The sequence below is a fragment of the Phytophthora cinnamomi genome (assembly GCF_018691715.1).
Source record: "Phytophthora cinnamomi strain GKB4 chromosome Unknown Contig18, whole genome shotgun sequence".
In the NCBI taxonomy this organism is placed as follows: Eukaryota; Oomycota; class Peronosporomycetes; order Peronosporales; family Peronosporaceae; genus Phytophthora; species Phytophthora cinnamomi.
Genome location: NW_027150951.1, coordinates 457,151 through 484,792, shown reverse-complemented (window position 1 = coordinate 484,792; position 27,642 = coordinate 457,151). Strand labels below are relative to the sequence as shown.

The 27,642-nt window shown below is 56.2% G+C and overlaps 11 protein-coding genes across 11 annotated transcripts; 7 read left to right on the top strand and 4 right to left on the bottom strand.

Moving 5' to 3' along the window:
• Positions 1 to 3,938: 3,938 nt before the first annotated feature.
• Positions 3,939 to 5,689, bottom strand: IUM83_17992 (uncharacterized protein; the record flags this gene model as incomplete). Its single annotated transcript, XM_067942965.1, has 2 exons — positions 3,939 to 4,439; positions 5,627 to 5,689. The coding sequence occupies 2 exons, from the start codon at positions 5,687 to 5,689 to the stop codon at positions 3,939 to 3,941; spliced, it is 564 nt and encodes a 187-aa protein (XP_067795902.1).
• A 2,202-nt stretch (positions 5,690 to 7,891) lies between these two features.
• IUM83_17991 (putative secreted RxLR effector protein) lies at positions 7,892 to 8,734 on the top strand (the record flags this gene model as incomplete). Its single annotated transcript, XM_067942964.1, has 1 exon — positions 7,892 to 8,734. The coding sequence occupies one exon, from the start codon at positions 7,892 to 7,894 to the stop codon at positions 8,732 to 8,734; it is 843 nt and encodes a 280-aa protein (XP_067795901.1).
• A 184-nt stretch (positions 8,735 to 8,918) lies between these two features.
• On the top strand, positions 8,919 to 9,401 carry IUM83_17990 (Tigger transposable element-derived protein 6; the record flags this gene model as incomplete). The annotated part of the gene is made up of 1 exon (XM_067942963.1): positions 8,919 to 9,401. One exon carries the CDS (start codon positions 8,919 to 8,921, stop codon positions 9,399 to 9,401), a length of 483 nt encoding a protein of 160 aa, XP_067795900.1.
• A 446-nt stretch (positions 9,402 to 9,847) lies between these two features.
• Positions 9,848 to 11,942, top strand: IUM83_17989 (putative mannosyl-oligosaccharide alpha-1,2-mannosidase; the record flags this gene model as incomplete). The annotated part of the gene is made up of 5 exons (XM_067942962.1): positions 9,848 to 10,767; positions 10,836 to 10,920; positions 10,999 to 11,307; positions 11,394 to 11,857; positions 11,930 to 11,942. 5 exons carry the CDS (start codon positions 9,848 to 9,850, stop codon positions 11,940 to 11,942), a joined length of 1,791 nt encoding a protein of 596 aa, XP_067795953.1.
• A 218-nt stretch (positions 11,943 to 12,160) lies between these two features.
• On the top strand, positions 12,161 to 13,270 carry IUM83_17988 (uncharacterized protein; the record flags this gene model as incomplete). Its single annotated transcript, XM_067942961.1, has 1 exon — positions 12,161 to 13,270. The coding sequence occupies one exon, from the start codon at positions 12,161 to 12,163 to the stop codon at positions 13,268 to 13,270; it is 1,110 nt and encodes a 369-aa protein (XP_067795906.1).
• Positions 13,271 to 15,658: 2,388 nt separating this feature from the next.
• IUM83_17987 (putative WD repeat-containing protein) lies at positions 15,659 to 16,876 on the top strand (the record flags this gene model as incomplete). The annotated part of the gene is made up of 1 exon (XM_067942960.1): positions 15,659 to 16,876. The coding sequence occupies one exon, from the start codon at positions 15,659 to 15,661 to the stop codon at positions 16,874 to 16,876; it is 1,218 nt and encodes a 405-aa protein (XP_067795946.1).
• A 406-nt stretch (positions 16,877 to 17,282) lies between these two features.
• On the bottom strand, positions 17,283 to 18,346 carry IUM83_17986 (putative WD repeat-containing protein; the record flags this gene model as incomplete). Its single annotated transcript, XM_067942959.1, has 2 exons — positions 17,283 to 17,481; positions 17,544 to 18,346. The coding sequence occupies 2 exons, from the start codon at positions 18,344 to 18,346 to the stop codon at positions 17,283 to 17,285; spliced, it is 1,002 nt and encodes a 333-aa protein (XP_067795947.1).
• A 1,098-nt stretch (positions 18,347 to 19,444) lies between these two features.
• IUM83_17985 (putative WD repeat-containing protein) lies at positions 19,445 to 20,704 on the top strand (the record flags this gene model as incomplete). The annotated part of the gene is made up of 1 exon (XM_067942958.1): positions 19,445 to 20,704. The coding sequence occupies one exon, from the start codon at positions 19,445 to 19,447 to the stop codon at positions 20,702 to 20,704; it is 1,260 nt and encodes a 419-aa protein (XP_067795948.1).
• A 303-nt stretch (positions 20,705 to 21,007) lies between these two features.
• Positions 21,008 to 23,288, top strand: IUM83_17984 (WD40 repeat-containing protein; the record flags this gene model as incomplete). Its single annotated transcript, XM_067942957.1, has 2 exons — positions 21,008 to 23,088; positions 23,180 to 23,288. 2 exons carry the CDS (start codon positions 21,008 to 21,010, stop codon positions 23,286 to 23,288), a joined length of 2,190 nt encoding a protein of 729 aa, XP_067795949.1.
• Positions 23,289 to 23,371: 83 nt separating this feature from the next.
• On the bottom strand, positions 23,372 to 24,901 carry IUM83_17983 (Transmembrane protein; the record flags this gene model as incomplete). Its single annotated transcript, XM_067942956.1, has 1 exon — positions 23,372 to 24,901. One exon carries the CDS (start codon positions 24,899 to 24,901, stop codon positions 23,372 to 23,374), a length of 1,530 nt encoding a protein of 509 aa, XP_067795922.1.
• Positions 24,902 to 25,294: 393 nt separating this feature from the next.
• IUM83_17982 (putative transmembrane protein) lies at positions 25,295 to 26,953 on the bottom strand (the record flags this gene model as incomplete). Its single annotated transcript, XM_067942955.1, has 1 exon — positions 25,295 to 26,953. The coding sequence occupies one exon, from the start codon at positions 26,951 to 26,953 to the stop codon at positions 25,295 to 25,297; it is 1,659 nt and encodes a 552-aa protein (XP_067795950.1).
• Between the last annotated feature and the right edge of the window lie 689 nt (positions 26,954 to 27,642).

Sequence of the window (27,642 nt, the reverse complement as noted above, 5' to 3'; positions counted from 1 at the left end):
TATCTGTTAAAAGTTTTGGATACTTCCTCACCTTGGTGTAAGACACACGAATGGATACATTGAAGTGGACCACCACAATGAGTGGTCCACACATACCCAAAGATCCTATTGGTAGAAAGCAGCATCTTTCTACCAATCAGAGTCATGCATATTAGCGGGGCTCTGACAGCCAACCGCTGCCAACCCCTTTCATAGATGATAAACAGTTTTAGCAGTTCTAGGAGGAAGATCAATTTACAAACAATAAAGTTCTCATTTTACCTAATCTAAGTCACTTGGAGTCTTTATTTGATTTATATTATACGTGCGTACTCAAGTATAATTAACCTAAGTAATTATTAAGTACCTACGCTTCCTCATACACGTTGCGCAACGTGTAAGCTAAAGTAGTGAGTCAAGTTAGACCCACTACATGGTGCGTCCCTTGTACTGGGGCGCCCTTGGTAAGGCCGGGGCGTTTGCCACGCGGTCTTGCTCGCTGACGTCCGGTATCTCCTCGTCCTCGGGCGAGTGCCCACCCGGGCCAGCTGGATCAGGAGCAGGGGGCGGATCTCCACCACTACCACCTGGGCCTCCAGGCCCACCAGATCCATCAGGTGGCGCGCTAGGCGCACCTCCACCACCTCCAACGGGGACGTCACTTCTCTCTCCAGCCAGTTCCTGTTCTGGCTGTCTTCGCTCCAGTGGTCTTGCACGCCGGGGCGAAGGAGAGCGGAATGGGTCTCGGTACCCTTGCGCAGATGTACCTCCCGTGCCAATCTGTGGCGCACCACGCAACCCTCGTATGGCTGCCACAGTAGTGGCTCTTCTTGTTGGCGACCACGACCGGAACGGTCCGTGTCCCAGTCGTGACTGCGCCTTGACTGACGCACGCGGCGCACGCGCCGAGCGGGGAGAGCTCGTCTCCCTTGCCGATGTCGATTCTTGGATCTCTTCTTCCATGCCTTGATCTTCCGCCGCGGTTGGCGCGCGGGGTGATCGCCCAGGACTCGGGGTGTCCATATGAGAACAGCTGTAGTCGAACTCGCTGAACTAAAGTTAACTTTGATCTGACTTCGCCCTCACAGCGAATACCCCCGGAAGTTGCTTGTGCAGCAGCTTGCCAGATTCCAACTGTCTTTGTTTCTCTTACGCTTTTTACTTTTCTAGAGCTGCTCCGAGAGCAGGCTCTTCACCCTATTCTTCCTAGATAGCTACGGGCTATCTTTCTACGGCCGACAACCTGGGTGCACACCCACTTGATCGCCGACGCACTTCGGTACGCACTTAGGTGTGATCCACTTCTGGCAACTCTGCCCGCACGCACGGCGGCAGAACACGCACGCACACCGTGGAAATAGATATCGTTCCGGAGACGCCACAGCTCGTGGAACGCAATGGCTCTGTGGATGCGCCATAAAACGAGATGAAGCTCACGAAGGTGGCGCCAGTCGTCATGGACATCGCAGCCGGACGGTAAGACCAACAGCCTCCACCCCAGGGAGCATCGAAAGCTGGAGCCTATGGCTCCCATATCTTGCGCCATAACCCCTGGACGGGGTCACACTCGAAGAAGCAATGCGTTCGCTAGCCCAGAAGGGCAGCGTTACCATAGCGATTTGGGCCGGTGACTCTAGCGTCTGTTGGTCTCCACAACCACCATCCTTAGACCCTCGCCTTGATCCTTTTGTCTTCCCCAATCGTGCTAGGAGGTGAAAAGCGCCGAAAGGTGGAATGAACAATCGTGCTAGGAGGTGAAAAGCGCGGAAAGGTGGAATGAACTGGTAGTCAGAGTAATACATGTCGTAAACCAAAACTGTCTCACGAGTTATTGATATTACTTAAGGGGTGAAATCGATATTAGTACCAACCCTCGAATGTAGTAGAGGGAATTTCGGTGCAACACAATTAGGGATTTTGGAAAATCAGGATTATGCATTTTGCACTTTCTCTTCACACACTGCATAATATTGAGTACCACTCCGTTTCAGAATACTTGTTCTCTTTTGCTTAAGTGCTTCGGGATTCGTCAATATTTGCCTAAAACGACTACGATTAGTCTTAATAGAACGCAGGCGCTCTGACGGTTTGAATGGTGGGTAGACCTTCACAGAGCTCTCAAGATTGACAGCGTGATGGCCTCAAAGGAGCTTTTGCACCCGAATCGTCCACAGATGTCGCCCAGCCTTCCCCTCGTAATTCAAATCTCAGCTATGGATGTCAAACGAATCAGGAGAGAGCTTACAGTGATGTACTGGGAGTTGCCAGATGAGATGCTTAACAGTATTTTCCTGAGTTTGCAGTGCGCAATGGAGTCATGCATTCGCGAAGGGGGGGAGAACACATACAGTGTGACCCCCCGTTTTCGCGGAGGGTGGACCATAAAAGAAACGAGAGGGTAATAAACTATGCCATGGACATTAAAATGATTTGCTATTTGATAATGTACTAGTATTTCACTTAATCCGGGCCTTATAAATGAAGCCTGTGCGGCACCAGCAGTTGCGAATAGTTCATCGGAGATCTTTTAAAGCCATCAGAGCAACACTTCATTGCGGAGAAGAGATCCACAGTCTTATACCATGTTGGCGCTAAGACAAAGTTCGTGTTTCTGAGTTAGTGTCAGCGTAGTGTACCAGGAGGGGCGACACAACATTTGTACGACACAGAAATGTTTAATGAGAGCAAGGGTATGAAAAGGTCTATGCACCCGAGTTTAAGTCAATCTCGGAGAACGTGTCATCCCTCCCTTGATAGAGGGAAAACCTTTGAAAACGGAGATGTGCACGCCACTTGCGCAATCCAGTCCTATCCCAAAAGCTATCATCCGAGTGCCTCCGAATGTGCGGAGTATTATTTCTAACAGTTTATTAGAGGTCAGCAGCCGCGAAAATGGGGGGTCGCACTGTACACAAGGTCGCTCACATGGCAAAAGCGAGGCTTCGCCGGGATGGGAGGCTTCCTTTATGCATCCCCTGCTCTGACCATACAGTCTCGGTTATACGAACAGTAGCTAGCGTAAACACAACTGGCCATAGTTAAACCAAGTATATTTGGCGACAAGTTGAGGTGTGACAAGTACAGACGGGGGCGTGAATAAGGAACGGGTGTCATCCTATAACCTTCAAAACCTAATATTATGCAATTCTAGAGGGAAGAGCTTGAAGCACTGACATTGGCCATCGCCATTGGCCAGCTGGGCCTGCTGGCAGAGCTGGGTTTTGAATCTGGGCGGGAAATTCGAATTTGACACGAACAAGATGGAGCGGCAAGCACGGAGAATGCGCCTCAACAAGCAGTAACAGCTCGACCTCTGTGCAATGCACACCCGCGAGCCAACGTGGAGCCTCGCGACGCTAGGAGAATGGGCTCAGCTCCGGGACGGAGAAGCTACCGCTACTCTTTCTGGACAAAGCCAAGAAGCCGCGTTGGCTGCCCATGAAGCCACCGACCGCACAATACAAGGGCACAAGCAAAGCTTGGATGACTGTACCAGTCTTTCAACAATGGTTGACGGACTTGGACAAGTCGATGGATGAGGCCAAGAGGGAGATTCTGCTTCTACTAGACAATGCAACTGTGCACATACCTCCGGAGGACACATTGGCCAACGTGGAGGTGGAGTTCTTGCCCCCAAACACGACACCGGCGATACAACCGATAGACCAAGGTGTGATCACGTGGATCAAGCGGCGTGTACTGCAAGACTGCGGCGAAGAGGCAGTCTGGAGACTGTGCTGCGAGCTGTACCCCTTTGTAATCGAGACATCGGACGCAGTCACGTGGTACAGCAACGCGTGGAATGCGCTGGACGCCGACACCATCAAATCTTGTTGGCGCCACGCCAGATTATACGTGGACCGGACACAGATTAGTGACATACTACTCCGTCTCAAAATTGATGTCCTATCCCACTCTTTTTTTTGTCTCAAAAATGATGTCCTCAAACTGTATTTGATTTAACTATGGTGAGTAGTCTGTTCCCTGTAACGCTGCGACACAATTACGGCTGTTTTGGGGGAGCACTGAAGGCTCAGAGGCAGTCTTCCCTCCCGCTGAAGCTTCACTTTGGCCATGTGAGGAGGCTTGAACGTGTTGCCTCCGGTATCCTGAATGCACAAGTCCATCGACCCCTGCAGGCTTAAGAACGCAGCATTAATTGGCGATGGCGGCAGCTCCCAGTACGCTGCTGTAACGGCATCAATGAGCTCATCGAAGCTGCGAGGTGTGCGCAGACGTTGGCGGGCTTGTATGGCTGCGAATAAGCCTAAGTCCAAGCAGTTGAGATCCGGGGAGTTCGGCGGTTGGCAGCACAGCTCGATATCCAGCTCCTGCTGCTGCACGACGTCGGCAAACTGAGCATCGTCGACGCTAACATGGGCAGGAGCGTTGTCTTGCTGCACGCGCACATGCGCACCGTCTCTTGCGGCCGGCCAGCGCTCGCGAACATCAGGTAGAAGCTTCTCAATCAACATTGCACGATAGGTACCTTGGTTTACGCGGCCTTCCCTGGTCACGATTGTCCCCGCCGGACGCCTGGTACTGCTGCGGACAGCAGCTTCCCGCACGATGAAGGGCCATATGCCTAGCTTTCCGTCGAAAAAGGAGCCCGAGGCCTCACCCCATCTTGGTATTCCTACCGCAGCAAGCATCATCACCTTTGTGATGTAGCGCTTGGAACGAACTTGGCGGTGGGGCTCTGCTTCGCCAGGAAGAAGATAGTATCGACACAATGACCTGCTCGCGGTCGATGTCAGTGAGCTTCCGCCTTCGCGGCGTGCTTGAAACCTCCATTGGACTGGGAAAGTAGGAGAATGAGCGGATCTGGACGCTTGGTTTGAGGAGGAAGGGCGACATCTGCGATCTGCCGCCCTGTCCCAGCTCTTAAATCACCTCCGAGGCCATTCATTTCGTCACTCTGCTGTCAAAATTAACCGTGCTGAGTAAATAAGCACACGGTTCAAACCGTGAGAACGCGCCGCGTCGTATTTGCCAAACCGCGCTGCAAAAGAGGAAATATTGACAAAACGCGCATGTGTTCTACAACAATGGGACATCAATTTTGAGACGGAGTAGTAATTAACTAAATCAAGTATTTTGTCCCATCAATGGCAATTTATGCCCTCTAATTGGCTCATACCACTTGAATATATATCAGGCGTTCCTTATTCACGCCCTCGTCTGTATTCTGAAACGGAGTGGTACCGGTATTGAGAATCTCCAGCTGCGTAGCGGACACGCTCTTGAACAAGGGCCTGGAGCGGGTGTGCGGTAGACTCGGTAGGCCGGGGTAGGCTGCGCTCCGGCTCTGTGCAGCAGTCAGGACTACCTCGAGGGAATTTTCGATCACGGATCGGTAGGCCCCCTACGCCCTACGCGAGGGGGAGGGGGGCAGGGATGAAAAAAAAACTTATTTAAATATTTTTATCCGTGAAAAAATATAATAAAAATATTTTTTCATTTTTATTCGTGTAAGTACGAAAATAAAACACTTCGGTTTTGTATCGGACACAATCTGACAACCGCGCTCTATTAGGTGGGGCCCTATATTTGCTGACGTGCGACGCGGTCATCTCGCCGTCCTTGCACACGCGGAAGGTGGGAAAGCAGTCCACGTCAATCTCCTTGCAGACGCCTCGGTGCTCACCTTTAGGAACTTGACGGCCAGGAACTCGTTCTCCGTCAGCTGCGTCACCTTGGGGGTCACCATCTTGCAGCCACCGCACCGCGGCGCCGAGAACTGCACGGTGGCCGGCTGCTATTTTTATTTTGAAAAAATCCTTCCATATTTTTTTTGCCATCCCTGGTCAGAGTGATGCTCGTGAATCACGAGTCGTGATAGCATGATATTAACAGGCGATCCAGTTAAGAAGAGGGAAAAAAGGGCCCAAAATGGGGAAAATCGTCGAGCCAAGTATTTGCGGTCTTTATTTTCAGGTCGTGAAACTAGCATCATCAGATAGATCGATATTTCAAACCTATAAATATGCTGTCTTTATTCACTTCAACGCAGCTTACATCTTAGCATGAGCGCTCGAAAACAGCGCCTCCGCCTGATTGCCCTTGGTGTGAATGCGATTCATGTCTAAATTCGGAAAACGAGGAGGTAGAGTGGTCTGCATTGCCCCATCTCTCCACAATGTGTAGCTTCGTCTCCACAAGGACGGCAAGACGGCGGTGGGCTCGTGGGAGGGTGAGAACAATTTGTCCATCGCGCAGTTCGGCAGGGAGAGCGCGCAGTAAGCACCGCCTTCGGTCCTTGCACTCGGTCTCTGTGGCTCAGGTAATGAGCGGAAAGATTCCGCCACCAGAGTCTTCTCGTCCCCCCTCCATTTAGAATTCTGCGCCACTGAGAAATCCCCCCCCCCCCCTCCAACGCATCGAGACGTGCACGTGGCCGAGCCGTCTGTATCACTATCAAATGTCTCATGTCTCATACCTCCAAATCCCTACAAATGCTTACGCACACCACGAGGGGGGGGGGGGGGGTGCGCTGTCCGTGGTAGGCTGCCCAGATTCTGACTCCCCATCCAAATGGATCGCCCTCGAGAGTTGCTGCGCACCATTGTCTAGCCGAGCGCGAGCTCCTCTGAATAATCTTCTCTAAGGGCAAGCGCCTGCGTCGCTGCAGCGACACACACGGCAATGTCATTCACCTCTTCATCACTGGACGAACTGCTCCATTCCTCGTCGTCCAAATCGACTAGCTGAGGGAACATACGTAGTATCTGCCACACTGTGGCCCACAGGAGGTTCGGGGCGTTTTGTGAATGCGACATTTTCTCGGACACAGGTACAGTCTGGTACAGCGGTCTACCGCCCTACACTCCGTCATTCTTAACGACGACGCGCAGAGTGGTACTCTCTACGCCCCACCGCCCTTCCAGCCTACCGCTCCGTTAAGAACGGCCTTGATTATGACTTGGAAACTGTGTCGCACTACTGGGACCGATTATTACGGGTACACATGTACCAGTACTCGCGTACCATCCCAAATCCTATCAATTGCGCACATATGAATCGACCTTGTCCCATACCTGGTACTATTTGGGTCATATGGTAGTATCCACATGCAACTGTATCTAGCATACAGACTGAATTGCCTGAGCTGGATGCACAATCCTCTTGTCTTTTGTCCGCAATGAGGACTCTTGGAGTGACTGGAACTGGTATTTTAATATCTTTTCCAGGTCGTTCTGGACGAATGTTCGATTCAAAACAACCAGGTTGAAAAAAGACATTATACGCGAAGTGTAAAAGCCAACAGTAGATACGAAAACGACACCAGCGAGCAGTGATCACCAGCAAATACAGATAAGAATACAATTTTTGGGGTCAATGGGGGCCGATTGCCAATGTGAGTGATGGATAAAATACACTGCAAGGAGCATAAATACACAAGCTTATGTAATATAAAACCCAAGTGTACTGATTGGCTCCCAGGATTACTCCCTGTAAAATATGTTTCCGATTCAATTCGTCGTTGTCTGTAATATTACTGAACACTGCTCAGTGAACAGATTTAAAAGTGCACAAGTTCGGCAGGTCACATGGCACGAAAACACCGTACGGAAGTACCGTAAAAATGATAAGTACTCGTGCCGTACTCTGGATCCCATACTCTATCGTAAAGGGTCATGTACAAGGCGAGACAGTACCGGTACCGTAGTGCTGAATTACGCATTCTCAGCCACTTTTCGCAGTGCTGCGTTTTATGTTTCCTCCAAACATACGGAGGGAATTGTAGGCTTGTACTGTAGATGTACGTGTACCATCGTAATTTGTATCAATAGGTAATCTCTGGGAGAGCATTGTCCAGATCGGCAACACTAGATATGCCACTTACCAGTGGTGCTGCTTGAGCAAAGTCCCATTCCGAATTTCCCCCTCTGCGAACCACACTGGCTAGAAAATGCGCCTCGGCTACTTGCTGCTTACAGCAGCAGTCGCTCCTCTTTTGACTAACGGTGCAGCCTCGGAGGCTGCAACCCCCGAACAAGTTGAGAGCTTCTCTACAAACATCGTGCAGAACAACGAGCACGGTGCGAGACTCCTGAGAAGAGAAGGAGTCGATGCTAACGACGAAGAGAGGGCTACCGTTGTCCTTGGCGGACTTATCAAATCCAAGGAGGAGTCCAAGGCGTTGATATCGTCATGGGTGAGCAATAAGGATTCCGTGGAAGTCGTCGCTAAGCGTCTAGGGGTTAACACTGCCCTGTCGCCCGAAAAAGCAGTTCTTCAGTTGAACTGGGCGGCCTTCAAGAGGTTTGAGCGACTGAAGCGCGTAGAAGAAACTGGCCCGAAGCGGAATTACGCTTATTTTGGCACGGGCGGGCAAACCAAGAAGACGACTGAGGATGCCCTCCTTGTAGGGTACATAAATGGAAATACCTTGGATGACGTGGTCAGCCTCCTGGGCATCAAGAAGGGCCTATCCGACCACAACCTGATTCTCCACCAGAACTTTCGAGCGTTGAAGCAGTACGTGAACATGCAAGTGAAATTCCAAAAGATGCTGAACCCGATACCGTTCTCCCAGTTCGATTTGGCTGGGGGTAGGAAGATGTTTGAGCAGTGGGCGAGGGAAGGGACTTCACTAGAGGTAGTCGCACAGACATTACACCTCGCGGGCTTGACCGGAAGAGCGCTGATGGAGCACAAGAACTACGGTGCGTTCATGCTTTATGCGAAGTACTACCTAGACTATGCGCCGCGTCGAGCCATGAAAGTAGGCAGAGCTCGAAGCGCGGTTTGATGAGCACAACAGCAATACATTGGGGGGCTGTCTATTTGGGGATTTATTTTTCCTACTACTAGTACTAGTATAGTAGCCTGATAAAACAACAGCAATTCATGGAGGTGCCCTTCATTTACTGTCATGTGTTGTACATAATTTTCTAAGTCTGCGGCAAAATCCCCTGTCAAAATCGAACGAGGGCATGGGACGCCAGCCGCTGAAGGAGGGCGGCGGGCGCAAGGAGCGCAAGAATGTGCGCACGTCCACGACGTTCGAGACGCGGCTGGCGGTGATCAAGCACTTCGAGGAGAGCGCCGACATGTCGGCCACCGTGGAGCGCTTCTTCCCGGCCCTGTCGGTGCAGGCCAAGCGCAGCAAGAAGCGCGTCATCTACGGCTGGATCAAGGACCGCGACAAAATCGAGAAGGCCTGCGACTCGGTGGGCACGGCCAAGGCGCATCGCCTGCGCAAGCCCGGCGTCGGCCTCACGCTCAGCGACGACGCCGAGAAGTGCATTGTGGTGTGGCTACGCTCCATGCAGAAGCTGGGCGTGCCCGTGACGGGCACCATGCTGTCCGAGCACGCGCTGGACGTGGCCAAGGAGCTGGGCATCGACAGCGCGCTCTTCACGGCGTCCGTGACCTGGAGGAAGAGCTTCCTCAAGAGACACAACTTGGCCATGTAGCAAAGGTGGCCGAGGACTGCGCTGCCTGCAAGTGCGCGCGCTGTGTGTATCTAGGGCTTACCAGTGTTTGCGCCGTTGGCGTGAGAAGGAACTGTACTTTGTTGAATACTTGTGTTGGTACTTGGTGGCTACGAGTGCATTGGAGGCGGTCACGCGCGTTGAAACAGTGTACGACATGTAGTAGGAACGTTTCGCCCGAGTTACAATGAAAATGCGCGCGCCACGGTGATGACCACTGTCTTTAACGTGTACATACATGCATGTACTCGACTTGTTGACCGCTTCGAACTCCAGGCAGCACATCATTGATAGGCATCTCTTCCTTCACCTCCGCAAGCTGCGGCGACGACATGGCTACGGAATCAGAAGAGGTATAAATTACGGAATCTGATTCCTTAACTGCCACAGCTCGATACGTCACTGGGCGCTGGAGCACTTGGCCACCCATGCTGCCGTCGTACTCCCCCAAAGGCCGCAAGCGCTCGCAGCAGCTGCAGCTCTGGAAGCGCGCGGGACTCGTCGGCGGCGTCTTCGTCCTCGCGCTTTTCCTCTGGGTGCAGTACACCATCCTCACGACCAACTTGGGCGGCGTCCCGGCGCACGTCGGAGAGCTGCAGGGCGCCACGCAGCAGGACTCGCAGCACCCGGGCAACAACGAGCAGACGCATCTCCGAGGCATCGAGCACCAGGCGCAACCCGCAGCAACAGCAGCAACAACAGTGGAGAAGGAGGCAGCGATCCATGCTGCGGGGGCAGGCGGCGGTGCAGCGGCTGGAGCTGGAGCTGAAGTTGAAGGCGGGGCGGCGGCAGCGGGTGGCGGCACCATCGAGGAGATGCTGGCGGATGAGGATGTCGCCGACGTGGTCGACCCTGACATGACTGTCACCGCTGTGCCCTCCGACCAGCAAGAGGCTCGGCGTCTGGCCGTGCGCAAGGCCATGAAGTTCGCGTGGGGGAACTACGAGGAGCATGCGTTCGGCGGAGACGAGGTGGACCCGATTAACGGCTGGAAGCTCAACAACGTGTGGGGCGATATCGCCTGCTCTCTAGTGGATGGCATTGACACGCTCTGGATCATGGACTTGAAGGACGAGTTCCAGCGCGCCAGAGACTACGTCGCCAACCAGCTCGACTTCTCTCATTTAGGACGCGACGGCAACAAGGTCTCGGTCTTCGAAACGATCATCCGCGAAGTGGGCGGTCTCTTGAGTGCCTTCGACTTGTCTGGCGATATCATCTTCAAGCAAAGAGCCAAAGAGCTCATGGACCTTCTTACAGCTGCCTACGACGAGAAGGAGGGCGTGTTCTACACGCTGCTTAATCCGTACACCAAGGAGAAAACCTTTGCAGCGTGGGCTGGCTATCGGTACGTTAACTTTCTTGGCGCTTCGCTCGTGACCTTAAGTGACGTAACCCAATTCTTGCACGCTGCAGAGCACACATTGCTGATATTGGCACGCTTCAGCTTGAGACACGGTATTTATCGGACATTACGGGTGACCCGAAATATGCCGAGATGGTGGGAAGACTCCAGTGAAATCATCATCACTATTTTGATGCCTAACGCTTTGGTCGTGTGGATGTTGCTTCAACACAGGGCGATGCCTTCTATCAGATCTTGAAGCGCGAAGGTTCCTACAAGAAGACGGGCTTGTTTCCTGTACACTTCGATGCTAGTCGTGGAAAGTTTGATACGCGAGGGAGTGTGATCACGCTGGGTGCGCTGGGCGATTCGTTCTACGAGTATTTATTGAAAGTGTACATCTACAGTGGAAAGCGCGAGGAAGACGAGTATCTCCGAGAGCTGTACGACGACGCCGTGAGAGGCATGGAAGAGTACCTCCTGTACTTCTCCATTCCGGATGATCTATACTTCTTGCAGGAACTCAAAGTACCGTCGTTCTCGGTACGTAGTTCTGTGCCCATTCCTTTCAACAGCCGTAGATGAGGTTTTGACGTATCTGGTTGGATTCTATCTTGCAGACCGTTCAGCGCATGGACCATCTCCTGTGTTTCGTGCCGGGACTCTTGGCACTAGGTACGCTATCGGAAACAGAGGACCACGCAAAGAACGCCAAGCATCTCGAACTGGCCGAAAAGCTCATGGAGACCTGCTACCAGTTCTACCACCGCCAACCAACGGGCTTGTCGCCCGACATCGTCAGTTTCCCGAAGATGCGAGTGATCGACCCCAAATACCGCCTTCGCCCGGAGACAATCGAAAGCCTGTTCTACCTCTATCGCGTTACGAAGAATCCCAAGTACCGCGAGTTCGGCTGGGAGATATTCGAGGCGCTGGAGGCCCACGCCAAAGTCAAGCACGGTTACGCCGCCATCCTGGACGTCACGATGCTGCCTGCGCAAACGGAGAACAAGATGGAGAGCTTCTTCTTGGCGGAGACGCTCAAGTACCATTACTTGCTGCAGGCGCCCGAAAGTCTCATTCCGCTCGACAAGTACGTTTTCAACACGGAAGCACACCCACTGCGCATCCGCAGCAGGGGCTGATTGTAGTCCTGGGGGCTCAGTTTCACGAAATAAAGTGCATGTTCGTTCCTTAGCGTGGCGATTGCCGTGGCCACCGTAAAGTGTCTTTGTGATGAGCGCCTACACGAGTTGAACATCGCCGAAGCCGCTTGTACCAGCATTTTGTATGGCAGCCGAATCTCCAGGGGATTCGTCCTTACTCTCGCAACCATAACTTGGCCACATCACCACACTTCTCAATCCTCTCTCTCTCTGGAGGAGAAGAAGGAGTCATGCCGGCGCCGATCTTCTCGGAGCAGCTACCCAAGTTAGAGGTGACGAAAGCGGACGGTGAAGGTTTGTTGGAGCTCGAATCGCTCATGGTGGCGAAGAACCTGGAGCAGTATGCGCAGCTGCTGCACCGCTCGGAAATGAAAGGCAAGGTGTCGGCCAAGGCTGTGCCGGGCAGCAAGTGGCACGAAATGCGCAAGGTCGAGAACCTCCGCATCTACGAGGAGCGCGCTCCGGTCAACGCCGAGACGCACAGCATCCCGTCCATTATGATGCTTGGCACCGTCGCGGGGGACTTGGATGATATCATGTACGGCGCCGTGGCCGCCACGGACGCCGACGAGCGGGTAAAGGAGCGGGTCCTCCAAGACGGCGCCGAGCAGAGCAAAGTGCTGCGCTGCCTGGTGCAGCCGAGCGAGCGCGACCCGTTCCGACAGGTGAGCGTCAAGTGGCAGCTCTACAGCACGCGGGATTATGTGTGTCTGGACACCACAGGCTTCGCGCGCGCCTCGACCGGCGAGCGAGTCGGCTATAGCTTGTCGCACTCGATCGCCTTCGACGAGCAGCTCCCGCAGTTCGACCGCCACAGCATCGACCGCGGCAACCGCTCGGTTTGCGTGATCTACCGCCAGCGGACGCCCAACGCCGTCGAGTGCTACGCGCGCGGCTTCTTCGACTTTGAGACAAAGAGCGACCCGGTGGCCAACAGCGTCGCGCTGCAGGTGGTCGCCAACCAGTGGCTCTCGCACGCGCGGATCACGGAACTCGCCGAGATGAAGAAGATCGTGTGGCGGCTGAAGCAGCAGGTCGCGTGCGGCAAGCCGATCGCCCAGGCTCGGAAGCCGCTGACCACGTGCACGACCTGCAGGCTGTGCAACAAGGCTTTCGGGCTGCTGGGCGGCGCCAAGGCCTGCGGTATCTGCCTGAACGCCATCTGCTCCCGCTGCTGCGTGAAGCGGCTCGTGTGCGTCGCGGACCCCGCGACCGGCTCGGTGCTCGAGACTAAGCGGCCGTTCTGCGCGCGCTGTGTGCAGGAGGTTCTGCTGAGCGACGCGCTGGACGTCGCGAAGGGAGAGATCCGCCGCGAGGTGGACTGCCGCGCGCGGTCGTGAAGGTCTAACGGGCTGGCAGCGGGCGATATCTATGGCAAGAAGAGTATGCAAGTAAAAGGATAATTAACTGCATGGGAGCGGACGACGCTCGGTCCAAAGCGCGAAGTTACCTAGCAGCAGCGCTCGCGGCGCGGGTCGTCAGAGAACGCCGTGCTCGTCTCCGGTGCAAGTTGAAGCGGCCGCCAACGTGCGTTTCGAGCGACGTCGGTGGTGTTCAGCTGCGCGCTACGCAACCGCGCAGACGGCGCTGAGTCAACGCCGATGCAGAGACGTCCGGAGTCCGGAGACGGCCACGTCGCTGAGTCAGCGGCGGAGGTCCTCGCAGTGCTGCTGTTCCACATGGTGTGGCTTGTGTGTGGGGTTGTCGTCCACACCAGGTAGAGTTCATGTGGCGGACACGAAGTGAGCCCCTTGATGACCGTCGCCGCCAACCGTGGGACCGCTCCACGCAAGTCTATGCAACCTTGAAGCACTTTCGGCGTTTGATTGGATAGTTGGCCAGCTTCAATGTCCAAACACGTATGATCCAGCAAAAATATTTCGGAGTGAAAACCATACTCCGAGAGTTTTCGCGCTACGATGTACTTTTCTAGGTCGCTCGTAGACGATTGCAGCATTCATCACACTTGGCCCATGTGAACATGCCAACAGACCATCAAATCACCCCAACGCACGCCTAATAAATATCGTTGCTCGCACCCAAGTCTTCGGCTATTCCATTGCCAGCGCCCACGTACTGCTTGGTTAGCTGGATTGCACGCTCTTCGAGAGGGTTTACGCCGTCGGTGATTCGGTCCAACATAAACCGGTTCGTGAGGCCGACGGTTTTGGTGCTGTACGGTACAGCCTGCACCTCCTGTATCGACTCGACGCGTGGCTGGCATTTACACACGGGTGTTGGTGCTGCCTAGTGGCTATTGGGCCGCAGTCCACGTACCGCGGCCGGGGTGCTGAAACTAGCGAAACTACACGGTGCACTGCATCTTGGTCGCGATTGCCGCCTACTTCATGGCATACATGTGGCCGGCGACAGGGAGAGGTGGAGTTGACGTTGGGCTATGGTGGTTTGTTGTCGTCCTTGCAAGTCTCGATGAGGCTGGATTTCGAGGTGAGTGCATACAGGCAGGCGAGAGCGACTGAATGTACTTCGCTGGTAGTGGGTTGCGCATTCCGTATGGTAGATGTATTTATTTTAGCCTTTGCTTCACTAACCGTTTCCAGTCATTTACCCGTATCCAGTCATAGAACAGTCTCGATTTCGGTGTCGCCCTGACTCAGCAGATGGCGGATTGCTGTTGGCGGTATTGTCGTCGGTAGCATCGGAGTCCCCCAAACATGTACGCAGTGCTTGCTCCGGCAAGACCGAGTCATGCTTTGCTCCTGGGCACGCCGATGTCTCCGACCCTCGTCAAGCGTGGCGCAACTCGCTCAACAAACGCACCGATAGGTCGGGCGCGGCCCGGAGCCACAACTCGACCCGCGCCAACGACGACGGGGTCACTCTCCTCACCGACGGTCATCCCGGATGTTGACGTGTACGCCAGTGCAAGAAGAACAACAACGGCAGCTTTTCGGTGCGGCTCGCGTTGAAGTCGGCAGAGACCAAGGCTCGGTCTCCGCTGCGGTAGCCAGCATTGCTGGCTCAACAACCGCGGAGTCGCAGGCATGGTGTCTGCGACGCCGCTCGCCCTCCCGCCGCTGTCGCCACGGCCAGGGCAGCCGCGGCGGCGGTCGGCCCAATGTTTCGCGTCAAATGCTTGGCGGATCGCCGCTGCCGCCTGCAGGGCAGCCCGCACTGGTGGTCGCCACTGCCAGCGTTGGTGCCGTCCGATCCGGCTTCATTTCAGTGCGCGAACTGAACCGACACAAAGTTCGCACGACTTTGAACGCGGACTAAGAATTTCTGTCCGCCCTGTCCGGGCTCAAATGCCGCGGGGACCCTTTTTGAAATGGGCCACGAAAAACTGTGGTGTGGTCTGGAAACACACGTAAGCAACACAGTGGTGTCGGCGGTGATACGAACAAGCGGATACTTTTACCCTTCGCGGTCACTTGACTCCTGGCTCCTGCGAGTTGTCATCGCGGCAAGAGCCACCATGTTGTCGCTTGGCCCTGAGCAAATGCTTGGAAATGGGCTCCACTCCGCAAAGTGGGATTCTTTGCCCGTAATCGTGGGACCTCGCTGACCGGACAGCGCGCCGCGGCCTCATCTGCGCAGGCACAACTTTTTTTCGCCTGTCGGAGCGAGATGGCGCCTAAGACCGGAGCGCTGCCGCGACCTGTGCGGGGCAACCGCTCACAATCGCATTTGAGGCGAGAGCGCGAAACGCCCGGGCCTTGAACGCGGCGCTGGACCGAGAGCTGATCGCAGACAGCAAGCAAGCAAGCATGAAGCCGCAGCTGGCCCCCGCCGAGCCGGCCATGTCGGAGCAGGACGGCGAGCTGCTGCGCGAGCTGGCCGAGACGCTGGCGGTGCACAACATCCAGCAGTACAACACGCTGCTCAAGACCAAGGAGGGCTTCGCGGACAGCCGCCGCTGGAAGGAGCTGCGCCGCAAGGACGGCGTGCGCATCTACCGCGAGCGCGCCAAGCACAACGGCATCCCCACCACGCCCTCGCTGCTGCTGCTGGGCACGGTGGAGGGCACGCTGGACGACGTCATGTATGGCGCCGTGACCGCCACGGAGGAGGCCATCCGCATCAAGTCCAAGTGCACGCAGGACGGCATCGTCGACTGCAAGGTGCTGCACGAGCTCGTGGCGCCCACGCTGGACGACCCGTTCCACCACGTGAGCGTCAAGTGGCGCCTCTACAACAACCAGCGGGACTACGTGTCGCTCGACACCTCGGGCATCGCGCACACGGTCAAGCGCGAGCGCGTCGGCTACAACATCTCGCACTCCGTGGCCTTCGCGCAGATCCCCGGCATGCAGGACACGCACGGCATCGAGCGCGGCAACATGTCGGTCTGCTCCCTGTACCTCCAGAAGACCCCGACGACGGTCGAGTGCTACGTGCGCGGCTTCTTCGACTTCAACACGCAGAATGAAATGGTCAACACCATGTCGCTGCAAGCCATCGCAACCCAATGGGCCTGCTTCGCTCGGAAGCGCAAGTGCGCGCTGATGAAGAAGCTCGTGTGGCGGATGCGGAAGCGCTCGGGCTGCACGGCTTCGCTGTCTCTTCCGGATGAGAGACCATCAGTTATGCAGTCGCTACCGGCACCCACTCGACCTCGGTGTGCTGTTTGCTCAAGGAACTTCGGTTTCCTCGGCACAAGCCACAAGACCTGTAAGTGCTGTTCGCGTCAAGTGTGCACGAGGTGCTCTTCCAAGCAGCTCGTGTGCATCATGGCTCCAGACCACCGCACGGTGCTGGAGAAGAAACGCAGCTTTTGTTCGGCTTGCCTTACTAATGCTGCAAAGTGTGACGCCCTGGAAGTGGCGCGAGAGGAGCTCGCGAGCTCAAAGGCATATCGTGACGCGTGCGTGGCGAAGGCCCAGGAAATGGCACGGGCATCCAGGGCCAGCTTCATGCAGAGCGCAGTCTCGCGCAGTAGCCGGGTCAACAGTCGGCGACAAATTGCTCGGAGCTCGATGGTGTGAAGAAGTGGTAACCTAGCTAGCATAATGTGTATTCAAAGTATTGTTATGGACAAAAAATATGATAACACGAGTGAGTTGTTCCTGCTATCGCTTGGTTATCGTGGTGCTTTCGGGCTAAGGCCTTAATGTCCACGTTGCTTGAAGACTTCCAACCTCAAATGCGACTACGTAACATCTCTTCTCCACATCTATTACAGTTTAGAAAGAGAAGTCAGTTTGCCGACGCGAGTCTGCACTACTCGTGCTTGAAATGCTGCTGGATCGCTGCCGCATGCCGGACATGCAAAAGGTGTTTGCTGTCTCGCCGCTGCTCCAAGACAACCGGCCAGTGGAACTCCAACAGGAAACTTCTTGCTCGTGATGTTCCGCTAGAAATTCCTCGCGAGCAATATCCAGCGCGCTAGTATTATGTGCTTCGCGAATGCAGTCCGAGCAAAATGTGCGCCTCTTCTCGAGTGTTGTGAACTGGTCGGGTGCTACTGCGCACACCCGTTGTTTCGAGCAGCACTTGGTGCAGACTTGGCGATTGCAGCCCTTGCACGTACTCATGAAGCGTGATCTCTTCCGGCATACGCTGCACCGAGCCGCGACGAGAACCCTTATAGCTAAATGAGAAGGCCGTGCAGACGGGGCCCGGAAGTCGCTCAGATCGTCAGCGAAAGAGTACGTCCTCGACGACGCGGGGCTCCACCCGTAGCTCTTGCGCATTTTCCACGCGAGCTTCTTCATGAGGGCACACTCGCTTTTGCGCGAGAAGGCGGCCCATTGCGAAGCAATCGCCTGGAGTGTCAAGTTTCCTAGCATTTCATTCTGCGTGCGAAACTCAAAGAAGCCACGTACGTAGCACTCGATCGTGGCTGGTGTTTTCTGTCGGTAGAGCGAACAAACGGACATGTTGAGGCGCTCGATGCCGTGGGCACTCTCGAAGCTCGGAAGCTCGGAAAAGGCGACCGAGTGCGAGATGTTGTACCCGACGCGCTCGCGCTTGGACGTCTCGACGATCCCAGTGGCGTCGAGCGATACGTGGTCACACTTGGAGTCGTAGAGTCTCCATTTGACGCTGATGTGGCGGAACGGGTCCTCGAACGTGGGTCTCAAAATCTCGCACAGCACTTTGCTGTCCTGGACGCCGTCGTGCGTGCACGCGGACTTGATCTTCATGGCCTCGTCGGTCGTGGCCACCACGCCGTACATGATGTCCTCGAGTTTGCCCTCGATGGTGCCGACCAGCAGCAGCTGGGGCGTGATCGGGCCCTGCTTGGCTGCCACCACCCGTTCCTTGTAGATACGCACTCCGTCACGCTTTCGGACCTCGCGCCATCTCGCGGGGTCGGCGAGACCGTCCTTGGTCACGAGCAGCGTGTTGTACTGCTCGATGTTGTGTGCCGCCAGCGTCTCCGCGAGGTTGTGCAGCATGGTGGCGTGCTGCTTAGTCAGCTCGAGCGCCGGAAGCTGCCGCGCGAGACGCATCGCGGTCGGAGAAATGCTCTGGAGACGAGGGTTCGAATTCGGTGCAGCGGAGCGGTTGCAGTTGCTGTCGTTGACTAACTTCGACCAGTCGAAAGCGATTCTGAGTCGCGCCTCGCGAGTCACCGCTGGCCGTGTCTCCTATCAACCGAAGTCGACAGCTTTGCTCGAACGATAGTATCGGAGACCGTTTCGATTATCGAACCGCGTAAATGGGTGAGCGCTGCGAGGCGAGCGGGTGGTCAGCATGGAGGGAAATGCCCCAGAGTCGAGCCATTGGCGTGTTTGCTCCAACTCCGACCACTTCTGGCACCGGAGGCCGAACGCTTAGCTCCGTGCCCGTTTGTCGCTGCCCCATGCTCACCGATCGTGCACCCCATACTCGCTGGCTTGGGCTTTAGATGGCCTCCAGCGACGAGCAATTTTTTTTCGGGTGCTCTTTTTGCTCCACCTTTCAGAGCGTTGTCGGGGCGGGCAACTCCGTTAAAGCACTTCTGGTCAAGGCACTGTTGCCGGGTGGGGATATAGCGCTTGCCCTCTTTTTGATTTTGTAGTTTGCGTGTCGGCTGACAAGCCGTGATGACCGATTCGATATCCAGCCTGCCGCCTGACCAAGATACTTCAGCCGCAACGTCACCCGCAATGCCAGTCGGAGCTGACGGAATTTGCGCATACCGGTTGTGCACGGGTTCGGTGGGGTTGACAAGTTCACGCGTGCCCGCGTGCTATCTTGGTACCCGCCATCAGCTGCGCCTGGTTACCAGTCGGCCCAACGTTCCGCCATCGGCCTCAGCTCCGAACATCGGATAAGAAGCGTCCGTACCGAGCAAATTCGATACGTACACGTGGTTTACCATGATTGTCCTCTCCGGCGACAAACACGCTCGGACGTACGGGCAAGGTGGTTATTCTTCTTGCTCACTGACTCTTCTTTGATAAGGGAAGGCACGACGGCGAGATCCAGCTGAGGCACTGGCCTCGAGGTTATAATTTGTTCTCAAATGCTCCGTTTGTTTCGTTTGCACGAACTCTGAAGTTGAGCGCAATGCGCTTGGCTGTCTTGGTGGGGCTCATAGTCACTTTCGAGCCCCGCAGCACACCATGCGGCTCGTTCACTTGCTACCAGAGCCCACCATTTCCAGGCAAGACTGCACCATGTTGCAGAACTTGGCCGACACGCTCGCTGGGCACAACATCGCGCAGTACAACACTCTCGTGATGACTAAGGACGGCCGCGCCGACCCTCAGCGGTGGCGCGAAGTTCGCCGACGAGGTAGTGTGCGCATCTACAACGAGCGCCTCTCGTCGTCGACGCACTGCCCCGCGACACCGCAGCTCCTACTGCTCGGAACCATTGAGGGCAAGCTCGAGGACATCATGTACGGGGCCGTGGCCACTACCGATGAAGCCATGAAGATACAGTCAGCCTGCACCAAGGACAGTGTGCGCGACAGCAAGGTGCTCTACGAGATCGTTCGCCCTAGCTTCGAGGATCCGTTTCGCTCGATAGCCGTGAAGTGGAGGCTGTATGAGGGGCGCGACTACGTGTCCTTGGACGCCACTGGGATCACAGGCGTTCGTGGTCGCGAAAAAGTCGGATACAGCATTTCGCACTCAGTGGTGCTGTCTGAGATTCCGAGCTTTGAGAACACCCATAGCATCGAGCGCGGCAACATGTCCGTGTGTGCGCTTTACCGCCAGAAAACGCCGACAACAGTTGAATGTTACGTGCGGGGCTTCTTCGACTTTAAAACGAAGAACGAGGTGCTCAAGAACATGTCGCTCCAGACTATCGCCACCCAGTGGTCGGCCTACGCACGGAAGAGTACGTGTGCCCTGGCCAAAAAGTTGTCCTGGAAGGTGCGCAAGAACTGCGGGTGGAGCTCTCGGTCCTCTCGAACGTACTCGTTCGCGGACGACCTGGACGACTTCGTGGCGCCAACACGGCGGTATCGCCCCCACAGCTCCAACGAATCCACTCGGTGTTCAGTATGCCAGAAAAGATCGAGCTTCCTGATGTCGATCCGACGAACCTGCACGAGCTGCGACCTGCCGGTGTGCTCCAAGTGTGCCGTCAAGCAGACGGTGGTCGCGCTCGCACCCGACCAGCACACGGTGTTGGAACGGAAACGTTCGTTCTGCGTGTCGTGCATGACTGCAGTGGAGAGCTACGACGTCATGTCCATCGCGAGGGAGGAACTCGTGGGACACCTGGAGGAGGAAGACGACGACGATGACGACGACGCCTACTGGGCTCGGCTGTCCTCTATGACCGTCAACTCCAGCTGCTACTCGAGCGTCGTGTCTCGGCAGAGCAGCCTGGCCAGCCTCGGCAGTTTCAACCGGCGCAGTCTCATCTAGCGAGGCGGCAGCGATCTCGCCTGAGTGAACAGGTCCCTTTTTGGAGGTATCGCTGCAAATGTTCGAGGCAGAAGAGCACGAATGCATACAAACAACATCGCGTGGCCGGGTGGAAAGTCGCGCCAACAAATATTAAAGCTCGCAACGCCGTCGGAAGCGCTGCACACTTGACTGGTCCAACTAATAAATTGCGTCAAAAGGTCCAAAATTCCACATACTCTACAACTTAGCGTGTTGTTTCGTGACATACTCACAAAGTTGGTCAATTATCTCGTTTAAGTCCATTAGCACAGATCCGAATAAATGAGCGACGCGCCGACGCCCCCGCTTCCCCCCGCGAGTCGGCGGGCGAGCGCGAGCTCCGTGAGCTCCGCGGCCGCGGCCCAGTGGGCGCACGTGGGCCACCACCGCACCAGCATCCCCCCGGAGGCCACGTTCGACGCGCAGGACGCGCAGATCAAGCAGGAGCTCCTGGCGCTCATCACGCAGTACCTGCAGCAGGAGGGCTTCGCCATGTCCAGCGCCACGATCCAGGACGAGGCCAACGTCAAGCGCCACGGCCGAATGCAGGAGCGAGACGCGCTGCGCCGCCTGGGCGCCGCCATCATGGACGGCGACTGGGACCTGGTGGCCAAGCTGCTGGGCAAGCACCTCAAGAAGTTCCACGCCGCGCACCAGGGCTTCCTCTACGCCGTGTGCAAGCAGGAGTACCTGGAGCTCATCGACCGACAGGAGTACCAGAAGGCCTTCACCTTCCTCACCACGCACCTCAAGCCGCTGGAGAAGGTGGCGGTGGCCACGAGCTCCAGTCGCCACGAGTTCAAGGAGCTGTGCTACCTGCTCACGTGCAAGGCCGTCGGGGAGTCCGACGCCTTCCGCGACTGGGAGGGCGTCGTGCGGTCCAGAGAGAAGCTCGTGGAGCAGCTCCGAGCCACCTTCGCCCTCGAGGAGGTGATCTCGCCCCAGCAGGACGGAGGGGACGCGGCCATGGCGACGCCACCCGTGGCCATGCCGGACAACCGACTCGTGCAGCTATTGCACCAGAGTGTGGCGTATCAGATGGAATTCAGTCGGTACCATCCCAAGACGATCCCCAAGGTCTCGACGCTGTTGAGAGACTTCGAGTGTGAAGTGCTGCCCAACGCCGTGAAGAGCACATATGTCGGACACTCGCAGAACGTGAAATTCGTCACATTCGTGGGCACAGACGGCGAGCTGTTGGCTTCGGGATCTAGCGATGCCACAATTAAGCTCTGGCCGACCGAGCTGCCGGACACACCGCAGGAAAGCGGCGAAGAAGAAGCGGACGAGACCACAGGTGCGGTTTGCCGCCAGTGGACAAGGGATTTGCTGGGGCACTCGTCCAGAATTTGGTATCTCGCAGCGAGTGCGTCCGGCGAGCGCCTCTATTCAGGCTCGGGTGATGGTACTGTTAAGGTTTGGGACCTGCGTGCGGCTCTGGAAGAGCGCGCAGCTGCTCAACAGGCTCAGAGCGATGACGACGACCTTCTGAATGGGCAGCGCGGAGCCAATGTGATGCAGTCTGCTGTCGAAGCTGCCGCTGTTGCTACCTCAGGCGCTACTGCTGCGATCGCAGCCGCGTCAACTTTGCCTCACAACTACTCGGTGACGTCAGCCGAGTGTCTGGCCACGCTCATGAGCCCCAACGGTGGTGATGTGTACACCGTGAATCTGCACCCCAGTGAGACGCATTTGGTGACTGGAGGCTATGATCAGAGTGTGCGTTTGTGGGACATCGCCACTGGTGCGGTGGCGAAGACCTTCCGCGGCCACTTTGCTTCGGTCTGCGATGTCCAGTTCAACAGACACGCCAATTTCATTGTGAGTGGATCAAAGGATGGCTCAATCCGGCTATGGGACATCCTAAGTGGACTGTGCGTCCACACATTACGCCAAACGCTTGGAGAGGTGACGTCCATTTCAATGGCTTCTAACGGCTACACGCTGCTGAGTGGTTCACGGAACAACAGCAACCGTCTTTGGGACTTGCGTATGCTTCATACTCCACGTGCTCACTTGTCCACAGGGCTGAGCAGCGGTGCATCGAGTAGCGGGTCAAGTGGGTCACTCAGTAGTTTCTCTGTTGGGGGCAATGCGGGCCTTTCCAATGGCTTTGGTGCGGGCTATTCTTCCGCCAATGGCATCGGAATTTCGGGTGGAACTGGCTACGGTGGCAGCAGCAACAACCTGAGTGCAAGTGGTAGCATCAGCGGGGGCAGTAGCACGTTTTCAGGTAGTCGACACGCTGAACAGCGACCGCTGCAGCGTTTCAAGGGCCACCAGAACACTGCCAAAAACATTGTGCGGGCATCGTTTGGTCCAAGGGAAAGTTTCGTGCTCGGCGGCTCCGAAGACGGCTACGTGTACGTGTGGGAGGTGGCTACAGGCAAGTTGCTGGAGCGGCTGGCCGGTCACCGCGGCGTAACCTACAATGCGCGCTGGCACGAGAAGCAGGCATTACTCGCGTCAAGCTCTCACGACGGCACCGTTAAAACCTGGTGGTGGCAAGACAAGACCAACCAACTATGAGCGAGCGAGCATGTTGGTTTATCACGCGAGTTGATCCTCAAGTTCGGCGCGTAGTATAATCTATGATGTTCTCTATTGTTATTTACTGTCCGATGGCATCGCTCAGACCTGTATGCTCTAGAAACCTTTTCCACACGACCGGGAAGAGGTCCGCAACGTCTCTAGCAACGTGCTTGCACTTCTCCTCCTGTTCCTTGCCGTCCGCAAGTCCACAGAACAGCTCTTCTTCAAACAAGTACTCGATGAATGCTCACCTAACGCCTCGTAGGCGTTTGAGACCTCGTCCGAGATGCGCAAGAACGCTGGGATGGTTTGAAAGCGCTTTTGCATCGCTTTTTTTGCTAGCTTCAGCGCATCTTTCGGCAGCAACGGCTTGGCCCTGCCCTTGGGAGGTTTCTTCGAGTTGAGCGTACGGCAGAATGTCTTGGCCTTCTCTCGAATGGCGCGCAGACACACGTACCAAATGCTCTTGTGCTTCTGCATGCCAATTACAGCGGCGTCTTCGTCCAAGAACAGATGAACGCCACCTTCGTGTTGATAGGCGCATTTGCTGCGCTCGAGCGCTGCCTCGAAGGCGTCTACATTGAACTCAACGACATCGTAGACCACGGTACGAACTCCGAGTGCACGCATGAACTCGTACAGCAGTACAGGGTTCACGCAGATCTCGGCACCCTCCAGTGAGTTATAGGCCATCAGCGACAAGCCGTAGAACACAGGCGTGTCTTCCGACAGGTAGTCCAGCAACTGCACGTGCTGGTGGTCCGGACAGAGCACCTCGAAGGACGCTGTGGCTCGCGTCTGCCATAAGAACTCGCACAGCAGCGTCCGCTTGGTTGGCTCGAGAGCAAACAGCATGCGCAGGATAGCAGTACCAATGGGCGCAGCAGCGAGGTACGGGTCCCCTCCGTTTCCTTGCCTCGCGGCTTCTCTCGTGCGCTCGATGTCCTCGACGGTCTGCGCCATCAGGTGTGTGTTCTTGGACCCGAGCACGAAGACGAACTGTCCGTCGCTCCGCTTCAGCACCGACAAGTGGCCAGCCTCGCCGTTTTCCTTGGTGGTCGAGATCACCCACCTGCTCTGCTCTTGCGGCTTGGTGAAGAACCTGGACAGCTGCTCCGCCTCCTCCTCGTCGCCCGCGCGCTTCTTGAGCTCGCCGTCGTCCTCTTGGCCCGTGAACTTCCTGTATCCGCGCACGAGCGGGAAGAAGCAGGTGGCGTCTTGCGTCGGCCACTCGGCGATGCAGTTGCCTCGCGTCAGCCGCTCCCTGGCGAACTGCGACTTGAGGTACACGGCGTCGTCAGGTCTGCCGGGCCTCCCCACCTTGATGTCGTGCACGAGCTGCAGCCCCGACAGCAGCTCCGGCAGCACGTAGCGCTGCTGCACCCTCACGTCATTGTCCTTCTGCGCCTGAGCCACGTGCTCCGCCCACTGCTCGGACTCCCTCGCGATCACCTGCTCGAAGGTTTGCGCGTCGGCGAGCTGTCTGCGCACGAAGGACTCGAGCTGGAGGCGGCCCTTGCGCATGTGCACGAGCGCCGCTGAGTCCTTGCCACGCTCCAAGAGGTCCAGGAATTGCTGCAAGTCGGCCGACAGTTGCGGTGAAGGAGCGGCGAAGGCAGACGCGGCTGAGGGCGTGGCGGACATGATGTGCGCGGACGCCGGAAGATTGACAAGTGAGTGTCCGTCTACAAGGATACAAGGATGAAACCCCACTCCCTCGTTATAGTGGCATAGTTGTGAGTGATGGTCTTTACTGTATAGCGAGAGTGAGGGTCTTTACTCGCGATGTTACACAGCTGCTCCAGGTCCGGAGGTTATGATGTGCGCAACGATTTTCGGGTGAGTGTCGCTCCACTGCAGTCGGTGGGCTTCGTCCGCTGGAATGGGGTGGTGCATTGCATAGCGATACTTGGAGTAGTCACTATAGCGAGGCATTGTTGAAGTTGCCTTCACATGGATGAACGGCGTGGCTTGCATTGACATGGTTACGTTGCGAATGGAGACGCAAGAGCTCTATGTAGTTTGTTGCTGCACGTTTTAACAGCCAGTGCCGCCCACGATTCGCAGACAGGAGGTGGACGGGAAGATGGACATGATATTGACCATGGTGGACCACACGAGCGCGAAGGCGAAGTAGGCCAGCGTCGCGAAGCCCAAGATGCGGCTGGAGCCTCCGTTGCGCTTGAGCTCGTTGGTCTCGGCCTTTTGCTTGGGCAGCAGCGGCAGGAAGAGCAGGCCGGCCAGGTTCATGGCGTAGCGGATGATCAGGATGTACGTCACCTCCCAGCGCACGTGGTTGGTGTCGCTGGCGATGTCTTTGTTGGCCACGTCGAAGGCGCCGTCGACGTTCTTGGTGATGGTGCTAGCGAAGGGGATCGCGAGGTTGGACACCGATCCGACGAGGCCGTACACCGCGCCTTCGTTGCCCTCCCCTGCCAGCTCCACCACCACGTAGGCTCCGATGACGAACGCCATGCCGCTCGGGAGTTTCTCCACGACGGGGACACCTAGCCAGAACCACTGGTTGCGAATGACGTCCCAGGTCGTGAGGAACGTCACAATGGCGTCCAGGAAAGTCACCGCGACGATCATTGTGGCGTGCATCCACCGCCAGTTCCATTGCAGGCCGTACTTGCCTGTGCAGTACAGCGTGATGGCGAAGATGCCGTTGCCGATAATGGCCAGGATCTTCTCGTTCAGCGGGGTCACACGAGCCCAGTAGGCCTGCATCGCCGAGGACGACGTGATCGTGAAGTTCTCGAAAATGCCCGAGAAGAACTTGTAGGCGATGACCTGGTACATCGGGCGCGTCTGGACGAGACCCCAGAGCTCACTCATGTATTTGCTGAACACCATGCCTTCGTGCTTCTCCTCCTTGATGAAGAACCACGTGAGGGGCATCACCGGCAGGCACAGGACGGTCAAGATGATCATGAGCTGCGGGAAGCTCAGCGAGAAGTCAAAGTCGCCACCGTAGTGTTTGCCGTTGAAGGCAAAGCCCGTGAGAATGCTGGAGATGGTCACGAACACCGTGCGGACCATGTAGATCGTGGTCTGCGTGTAGCCGCGCGTGGCCTCGGGCTCGCGCTGGGCGACTTCGACCATCATGGCGTCAGCGGCCACATCGGCACCCATGTAGCCGATGGCCGCCAACATCATGAGCACGATGAACTTGCTGCCAGTGGAGGGGGCGTCCGTGTTGAAGGTGGCAATAATATCGGGGGACAGCGTTGTGACGTTCATCGACGCGTAGGCGTACTCCGGGTAGTACGGGTCTCCGGCCTTCATGCAGGCCATGACAAGGAGCATGATGAAGCACAGCGTCCAGCCGATGATCATGAATGGGCGACGGCGGTAACCGAAGATGGGGACGCAGTCGGTGATCATGCCGTAGAAGAGCTTGAACGACCACGGCAGGTTGAGCAGCACCGTGGCGGACACCACCTGTGTGCTCTCCATGTTGAGGTAGTTGAAGAGGAACGGGTAAACGGTGCCGGGCAGTGTGCCGTAGATCATACCGACAGCCGCGTACTGCACGATGATACCGATGTACTCGCGGCTCCAGACGTTGACGGCACCACCCGCGCGCAGGGCACCACCCTCAATGTCGGGGGACTTCATGGCGTCAAAGCCCTTTGGGGACAGCCCAGCGGCCATGGGTGATACCATGTCGAGCTTGTTCGCGGTGTTCGCCATGGCGCAGGTTTAGTTGTCGGCCAATTGAGAAGTGAGCTGAGAGGGCTTCATCCGGACCGAAGCACCGAGGGTGTCTATGATGCTGCAGAAAGAGACACATCCCCGACAGCCACCCAGGCTGGGTGGCTGTCGGGGTCACGTGAAGGTTGTTCAATTGATCCCGCTCCAAGCCGCTTTGCCAAACTTGCATCGTCTAGTACTATGGAGCGAGTGGCGCCTTGACTGACGGGAATGTTATACTCTGAGTGTTACTGTAACGCACTGTGTTATATATTACTGGTTTCGTAATTGATTACGGAGCACGTAATTTATATTTGTTGCGGTACGTATTACGGGACAGCTTGCGGGACGGCTTAGGGGACGAAGTTTACGGGGCGACCCGTCAACTAACAATTGCATTCAACAAGGAGTGGCCATGAAGTGAGTAGCTAGTCTAGAGTACAAGAGAGTACGGACTTTAAGTTACAATATCACTTTTCTTTTTGCCTTCTACGAGCCCAAGCTTCGACTACATCACATAGTAGCACTTGAAGAGTCCAAGCATCGACTTGTCCGTTCCCGACCATCGTGCCGAGAAAGTTTTGAAGATTTGCGCCACCGTGATGGAACAGACCACCACACCGCAATCGTTTGGAGACGTGCTGCAGCTTCTCGCCCGCCAACAAGCTGATTTTCAAGCCATGATGCAG